General features: G+C 40.1%; 1 protein-coding gene across 1 annotated transcript in view; it reads right to left on the bottom strand.

The window, feature by feature from the left end:
- The window catches only part of NRAP (nebulin related anchoring protein), a 48679-nt gene extending 44759 nt beyond the window's left edge, over nucleotides 1-3920 (bottom strand). The window contains exons 1-3 of the mRNA XM_032191447.1: nucleotides 3849-3920; nucleotides 3496-3590; nucleotides 2708-2795 (exon numbers count right to left, since the gene is read on the bottom strand). Coding sequence (XP_032047338.1) covers nucleotides 2708-2795; nucleotides 3496-3590; nucleotides 3849-3920 — 255 coding nt within the window. The remainder of the gene's footprint in view (nucleotides 1-2707; nucleotides 2796-3495; nucleotides 3591-3848) is intronic.
- Between the last annotated feature and the right edge of the window lie 5202 nt (nucleotides 3921-9122).

A 9122-nucleotide genomic window follows, 5' to 3' on the forward strand; every position in this document is an offset into this window, starting at 1 on the left:
CCAACACAAGAGAGGCAGAGGAACAGTGTGACTGCACAGAACAAATTCTCTGGGTGACAGCATCAACCTGACTCAGTTTAAGACAATTTACTCTGGTCACTGTTTATCTGTGTCTCCAAATGCTACAAACCTGCCTAGTTTTCAGTGCCAACTCACAATTTCACCCTGAAGACCCATCTCTATATGATACGAATGCAGAAACATACGGGACTAGGACAAGAAAACTTGATCCACCGAATCTCTGCAGTCCACAAGAAAATACAGTCTGCAAAACTGACAGTCTGCAAAACTCTCCATCTTTTCCTCCTTCTCATGCTTTTGACCAACACCATTTATAGCCAGCTTAAGTCCAAAAAAGCCACATGGCCTGCAGCTCTATGCCATGCAAAGACTACATAACTACTTCCTCCTTGCCACCCATTCTTGGCAAAGGAATCTCTGTGGAAGAGAAGATTGGGTTTAGCCTTAAGGTCAAAGCTCTACTCTCTAATCCATACAGCCAGCTTCTATTCACTGGCTCTATTTCTAGAGCTGCACAAGGAACGGCATATTAGACCTGAAATCTAACATGAAGTTCTGCAGGAATACGTTGGTCTTTAGATAATACTATTTGGGGAAATATCTATGAAGACTGAAATCCTGAAGAAATATTAAGCAGAACATTCCAATGCAGAATTAGATGAAAGAACTAATACCTGCTGGGCAATATTCTGCTCTCCTATTTCCCTACACAGTGTCCATAAAGTTTCATGACTGTGTAAGTGCAAGAGGGTACTATATTTAGTTCTGAATCATTGTTTTCCTCCTGCTGCCTTTAGCATGACAGCATACCAGAAATTAAACTGAAATCATACCTCTACTCTATAACATATTCTACAGATGCAAAAACAAACAAACAAAAAAAACAGTCACTGTACTGAAGAGTGCAAAATCTAAACTGGTCAAAAAGTCACCGAGCACGATTACCGTTACCCTCATTGTATAATTTAAGTACAGAGGTACACAGAGATGAATGATTTGTCCACACAGAAATTCTGTGTAGATGAGGGAGTTGAATTTTATTTCTGCATTCTACTTGGTGTCTCAACATAAAACTTATGTGAGAACATTACGTTAGGCTTGAAGAAACGTTTTCTGCTCAGGAAATATTATTAACTAAAAAAAAAGAACAAATTACAGTAGCAATTGGAACAAGTTAGCACCACTTTATACATCTACCAATGAAAGAGTTTTCCTACACCCAAAATTTCTATAGAAGTACTCCCTTTAAGTAAGTACTGCAGAATCAGCTTCTTTAGTACCCTTAGCAATTTTCTCTCTGGAGCAGAACCTCATTATGTGATTGAAAAGGACAGAAGGTGCTTGAGGTGAAGAAAAAAAAAAAAAGAAAAAGAAAAAAGAAAAAAAGAAAAAAAAACACAAGGGAAAGTGATCTTTGAGCTATAATTTGTCTGGCGTGTATATTCATATGCACTGGAAGTATCGGTGTCATATCACAGCCTAAACCCAGAAATAGAACCTGCAGTAATCCCAAACTCATTCCTGACCACTTCTGTCAGACATAGCTTAAAGTAAGTGTGATGGTCACTGCTGAAATAGTTACTGCCTCTGATATTGCAAGACCTGATGCATAGTAGTAACATACGAGAATTATAAATATTCCGTACCTGATAAGGGTTATTAAATGTACATCAACTTTGTACAGCTAATATAGAAGAAAAAAAGAAAAAAAGACTGATGCAGTATGCTACAGTCTAAGTAATACAATTCACTTTTTAAAATTTTAATAATGTCTACTCGTGTTTAAACACACTCGTTTGTTTACTAAATATAGCTATGCAATGAACGGTGCTATTTTAGAGCACAGAAAGACAGGACACTCAAGAAAGCAGCGCTACACATAGAAGTGAGCTCGCAGTCAGCTATGGGCTGGTTTTGTGTTTCTCATTGTCTGAAAGTTCACAGACATGAAAGTTTGAAACAAATGTATCTGGAGGAAAACAATGCAAGGCAGAACAGAATGGCATTCGGCAAGAAAGAAGACTTTTAGCACCCCTAGAGGTGTAGCGGTGCACAGCAGCCTTTTGGAGTGCGGATGCAATTCAATGGCCATAGGAAGCTGCCCCATCCCTAACGTCCCAGCAAAACATTTTCAGCAGCACCATGCGAAGTTCCCTGGACTTTGTGCTTTCTCACAGAAGGGAAATACCGGCTCAGGTTTTTCAGAAACGCTTGACAAAGCGTTTATGTGAACTTTTGCCTAGGTCTTACTAGATCTAATAAAAAGATAATTTTGTTTGTTTCATAGCATTTAGTATCAGTTTCAGATGAGATCATAAAGCAAGGAGGTCATTCCTCTTTCAAAAGGCTATGTAACCCCACCTGATTTAGTTACTAATTTTCCATAGCTCTGGGCAGTATCTCCTGCAGTTTACCTGAACAATTCTTCCATGTTGATTGCCAGATAAAAATCTGCTAGCCATTTCTCTTTTTGAAAGTGCGAACAATTTCAGATCTAACCTTCCTGTTTGGTGTCTTAGGAAACAATTTTAAAAATTATGACTCAAACCTGGGCTGAGATTTTACTGCTCTAAAAGTATGCACAAGTGTAAATAAAGAAAAGGTATTTATATTTTTAAAACAAGACCCCAATATTGTATAAAAATTTAGATCAGAGACAAACATATTTGGCCGTCAAACTTCTTACCTCGCTTACTACTTCCGATAGTTTTTTTGCATTTGTGTTTATTGGTGTCTCAAATACGCTTGTGAATGCATTGTTTTTGGGATTATGCCTAAAAAAGGAAGCATAAAAGGATATTAGGAATGTGCCAGACAGCCCACAAGAAAGGTTCTCTTTGAGCCCTCAAAAACACAAGATCAGCCTCCACCTCTTTCTACGTAACTTTCCCCCCCACCCAGACGCAGGTCTCAGATTACATTCCCGTTATAATTGCATGGAGTAGGGTGCCTAGAGCAAAATTAATTTTAATGATCATCATATCAATGCTGTGTTTCTAATAACAAAAGAGAATAATAGAATAAAAAACAACTGTCATCTCTCCTTTTACTGCTGACAAATTTGACAGGAACTGATCATTATAGAATAAAAACTTCCTAGAAGAAACCAACTCCAAAATCTGCATTTTATGTATTTTCCTGATGATTAACTCAATCTTGTTAACTCTTAACTGCTGATTTTGAAAGCACTGAATTTTATGGTTGGGTTTATTGTCTTCCCAAAATACTGAAATGGAAGTTAATTTGGTAACTTTTAACATACCAGACAAACGAGGAAGCTTTATCTATGGTAGTAAGAGTTTCCCATCATTGTTGATTCACGTATGTGCAAAGCTATGCACTCAGGCACTAACAATACATAATGTCATCACACAGGACCAGACTGAGTCCAAATTGTGATCTTTTGTTCTATTAGGATTACTTGATGTTTTAAACAGTATTTAAAAAGAAAAAGAAAAAAGGAAACAGACTTACACTTGACAGTAAGGCTTTTTCTCGTGGCTAACAAAGTTGTTTACTGTTAACATCATCTTGCACACTTCACAGTGAAAACAGGCTTTATGCCATGTCTGGAAACACCACAAAAGAGAAACCAAGCACGCATTATTTGTATTGCATTATTATCGAGTTTTAAAATTCAGCATTGACCCCTTCCATCCATTTCACAAATCTGAAGAATTCTTCAAATGCGTGCCTATTATTAACTCATTTCAGTTCTGATCCCAGTTCTGAGCAAAGAACTTCTGGAACCAAGAGATTTGCACTGTGTTAAAAGTGCAAATCTATACATTTATTATAGTCCAAAATAATAAAGAAAGAGAACTGACCTGATCTATACAGTTAATCTTCTCAGCAGGGTAAACCCCATAGCCACATCTAGCACACGGCTGCACATTCATCTTGAAATCCACAGAGTGAAAAATATATAGGTTTATACAAAGGGTTCAAAGAGTGTGAAAGTGACTTTTTGGCCTGTGCAAAGCACACTCTAGACGCTCCAGTCAGGGCCTTTTGCTGTGGTCAATGGCTCCCATTAAAGCTCTGAATTGAAGTCTGTTGCTCCGTTTCCTGACCTTCTGTTTCAAAGTCAGCTGCAGGCTGGCTTTTAAAGCTGCCAGTTAGTAAGAGGGTTATTTTGGCAACTGTGTCAGCGCGTAAGGGAGGGTAGCAATATCCTTCTCGAAATAGAAGAATGAACTCACAGAAACAAATCATGTCCATGTGAACATCAGAATCTGGTCATTTAGTATTTCAGTTTTGCTGTAAAGCCAGCTCTCAGTAGCCCAGGATGAAGATCAAAGCATACACAGCAGCAACGCATCTGTTGTTCCTCACCTGATACACAGCAAATGGCTCCACGTAGGACTGCTCTGTGTTTAGGAACAGCATTGGATGAGGAGGTACCACCATAGGAGCAGGCCAGGGATGGGTTTGGAGCATCCTGGCCCTTTGCTACACCCAGCAGAGATGCACCCATTCCTCAATTCTCCATCTCATCAACCTACCACTCCGTGTCCAGCCGTAGGACACGCAGTGACACGGGCATCTCAAAGAGCTCTAAATTTGGGGGGTGAAAATCCAAACATCTATTCCCCATGGAAAAGTCATCAGAAATTAACTTCTTTTTTGTTTTAAAGAATGAACAAAGCAGCTATTCAAGAGTGTTTGCAAGGAGTAGGCTGGCATGGATCAGAATATGAAAGTTCCTTAGCCAAATAACACTATTCGAGAATCATTCTTCTTGATGTTAGGGCTCAACCAAGTTATTACAGTTGTCAAGTCTGCTCCAAACAAAAGAAGTTATTGAATTTTACTCACTACAAATGGTCAGGATTTGAGATTTACATCTCACCTAATCATAACACCTCCAGCTACAGGGCTCAACAAACCTGGGACATAGCTAACAGTGCTCCCTACCTAAATAAAAGTTTACTCAGTTGTCCATGCATCCACACCACTTCCCGTATCCGCAGCATATTGCTAAGGACCTTCCTTCTGCATAGACCACAAACAATTATCACAATCACTTCTACCCAAAGCTTCTCAGTGTGTTTAGAGAGCCTCCTATTCAAGAGATGGAGAGACTCAGTTCTGCTTCCCTTCTAACTCCTTTTACTGAATGCTGACAATGTACTGGCACAACGCACCATCAGCAACTGGTGTGCTGAAAATAGCGTCTCTAATCTGAAGAGCATTGGGTTCAGCACAAAATCCTGCAAATGTTTACAGCAATTTAAAATAGGTGATTAATAGGAATATACAAACAGTTGTACTTTCTTTAAAAAATACAGTAACAGAACACAAATTCTTGTATTAAAATTACTGTAGAGTTACCTCATGCTGTTCCTTTCGGGATCTGGAGCAAGTTTATGTTGACTAAGTTACATCACAATGATATTTATCATGCTTACACCTGTGAACCAAAATAATTTGGTGTTCTTCCAGTTCCCTTCTCACATAGCTTTTCATGTTGTCCCAAACAGCCATTATGTTTATACAAGTGACCCATGGTCAGGGTTGCCAGGCTGTCCTCTCCTTACTTAGCGTTGGGCATACTACCAGCTGCAGCCTCTTTGTGTTCATCTACTGCAAGTGTCAACATATCATTTATTTTCTAAGTAGTCCAAGTTGTCTTGATCCTTTCTGCATCCATGTTACACCCCTCTTCTAACACTGTGGCAAGAAAAAAGGCTTTTGTCCCAGCATGGAAAATACATTGCTTAAGGCACTCCTGAAACAAGTACTGGGAGGTACTGAAAATAATAGATCCCTCAACAGGCAGACTTGATAACCATGAAACAAATCATTGATCCAGGAGCCCCTTGAAGGCTGAAGATCTGGACAGGACTCCAGGATGCGCGGTGCACCATGTGTTCCTCCCAAGAGCCTTGTCAGACAACTAAAAGTTCTTTATTGCACAGAGAGAACCTATTCAAGATACACAGAGCATGTTTGTTTCTTTTCACAGAAACACAGATTACCATCTTGGCTGAAAGTCAGCAAAGATTTTCCAAGTTCTCCTGCTTCTCCGAGGTTACAGCATGTTCCAAAAAAACAAGCACGGTAAGCAATAACGTCCCATACAGTTACTTTCTTTCCGAGCCTTGCTATTTCCCTCACATCCATTGTGCACCGGTTCTGCTGGAGTCTATTGAAGGTTTTTCCCATTTCTGAGCACCTCAAAACTGTCTTGTTGCATGGTCTGTTCTTCACCACTCTGGAATAAAATCAGAGTTGCTAACAGAATAAAAGAGTTTATTGAAAAAACAAGCATTGTCTGGTGTCATTACAAAGCATACACTCCATTTTGATCATGCAAGGAATTAAATCACAAAACCAGTGCAAGTTTGTTATCTTGACAAATCTTAGCAAGACATGTTCTCTTCAGTTAAAAGCTCATTGTGGCTTTTTTCCTCCTTTAGTAAGGCCCCATAAAGGCTTTTTGATATCAATGAAAATCTTAAAAGGCTTTACTTAACAGTAGAACCTTAATCAATGCAGTTTAAAAGTACTGCAGTTATGTATAAAGTACAAGGAGACAGTACCTTGAAAGTGCAAATTAGTAGGAAGAAACATTGTTACCCCTCCAACCACCTTACACTCATTGAATTAACTGCATAGAAAACTTAGAGCATGTCTGAATCATGAATCTGAATCTAAAAGCACACTCCAGTTACACAAAGTAACCTCTTAACAGACATTCAAGTCAGGGCCGCCTTCTCTGTCATGCCTGAACAGCAGCTGTGCCCTTCCAGCCACATGAATAGCAGGAAGCCAGGCACCACAATTCATGAATTCATGGCAACCATAAACATATATTTTATTTTATTTTATTTTATTTTTTAAAAAAAAGGATGTGTTTCACCACACAAACTGGCGGTGGTGTTATCCTGTTAAAAAGCTGCCTGAAGAAGTTCAAACACCAGCCCAACCCCATCGTAACCTTCTCTGAACCATGCAGCTAATTAGGTACGTGGGCTCATACAGTCTGTTCATGCTAATCAAATTTAGCATAGTAGCAAACCCAGCTTGCAAAAACATCATAAGAAAGTTGGCAAATATTTATCAGCGCCAGGACCTCCCAAGACTTGAAGAAAAACCACTATGGGGCTGCCTTCCAAATCTGTACAGTAGCTTCTTACATTTTTGCTGTTTTGGAAACCAACCAGCAACTGTTTACATTTCACGACTTGTGCTTACACGTTCCCTTTGTTGACAGTGTCTGGAAAACTTGAGAGTGAGGGGATTTTGCAAACACCTCCATTGTCCAAATATTCCCATTTATCATGTATCATAACCTAAAAATGCCACACATTTAAAACTAGTAAAACATGGTAAGTGCAACAGCTCACCCCTGCCTAATTCCAGATAAATCCCACCCAAACACATATGCCAAGATGACTGAAATGCATTACTCTACTGAGTTTCATAAAGCTTTTGTGTATCATACATCATTGGGGGTGTATCATATCATACACCTCCAATATTCCCAACAGTGTACCAAACCATCCACCTTTTCTTGCAAAATATATAAAATCCTAACAACCATAATTTAGGAGGGAATATCTTGAGAGTCATTCAAGCTCTCCGTCCTAGAAGTATCCCCACCTCTGCCTCCCAGGTCACAGCAATGACTCACCCTTGTTTTCACAGCTGTTGTGCAGAACACAGCACAAAGTTATTATTCCTGACAGGTACTACTTAGTTGCCTCAAGTCTTCTAGTATGTACCCGTCATCTACCTTTCTATTTCCCAAAGGTATGCTCCTTTGTCATCCTACAACTGCTTACATGGTAGTTAAACACTTCTTTTCTACAATGCAAATATCCACTCAAAGGCTTCATTATTAATGTTTTTAGAGACTGCAGTGAGTCTCTGAGGATAAGAAAAGGAATGCTGATGCATCCCATTGCTGGCTCTTCCCTCTGCCCAATAACACACGTGGCCAGCTGTGCAATATTATATGTGAGAAAAATTTTCCTTCCTGACCCTTCCCCAGGTAGCAATCACTCTATGCCCTGAAGCAAGGTATTTCCTTCTACTTCTGTATTTTCTAATTTCTCCCTTACTCAGCACTGGAAACCAGTAAGATTTTCTGAAAAATCTAGCACTTTACTCTGCATTAAAATCAGTTAATCCAACAGGTAGTTAAGAAAGGCATCGCAGCACACTGAGGAATCAACCCTTCACTTTGTGAATGTCAGCAACTAACATGAAAATGACAAAGAGAGGTTTCATCAACAGTTTCAGTCGTAAATTTCCCACATAGAAATCTATTAGTGATCTCTTCAAAACTGAGAAGTGTTATCAAATACCATACTACTTTTGCAATAGCATTACAATGACTTTGGGAACAGAGACATTTCTAGATCTACTGATTTGGCTGTGAGGGCTGGGTGGCAATGGACAAACTTAGCTGTCAAGACATAGAAAGACAGTCAGCATACAGCTTCTGGATTTCCTGGATAACCTCCACACATCGTCAGGAAAGCATATGTGGATGTTCTAAAGCTCAGGAGCCAGTGTCACTCATAGCTGGTTATGGCATAGTCCACCACCACCTCTCCTCTGCACACGTTTACTCAAAGACCTACACATTCCCAGTTTCTCGGTTGCCCGTAATGCTCTACCACAGATTTAGAAATGGCGTTGGCTTCTTGAAAAGCAGCAGCTAACAGATGGCAAGCAGGGAGCCATGGGATTATGTCAGAGTCTGATTCTCAGGTGCAAACTTTGGCTACACGTCCAACCAGGAGCTACAGGCGTCATCCCACAAAGCCGAGGCCAGGCCCGGCAGCAGCACACGGAGGCACGGCAAGAGCCACGGTGCAGTTCAGAGGCTGCTCGCTCACATCGAAGCGGTGACCTGTCGGGAAGCAAAAGGCTGTTTGTTACGGCGCCTGTGTTTTGTGCCAATTATGAAGCAGTTACAGTGAAAGATGTCGCTTTGATGTAAATCTCTTCAGGTAGTGAATGTTAAACACCACGCACCGCTGGGTAGGTGTATGATTTTGCAGGATTGGAGCCCGCATCCAGGAGTAATTAGTAAGACTGTGCCAATCTCCAGCCCGTGTACTGGACTGCTGGGCCTGATGCAGAGG

The sequence above is a fragment of the Aythya fuligula genome, chromosome 7, assembly GCF_009819795.1.
Source record: "Aythya fuligula isolate bAytFul2 chromosome 7, bAytFul2.pri, whole genome shotgun sequence".
In the NCBI taxonomy this organism is placed as follows: domain Eukaryota; kingdom Metazoa; phylum Chordata; class Aves; order Anseriformes; family Anatidae; genus Aythya; species Aythya fuligula.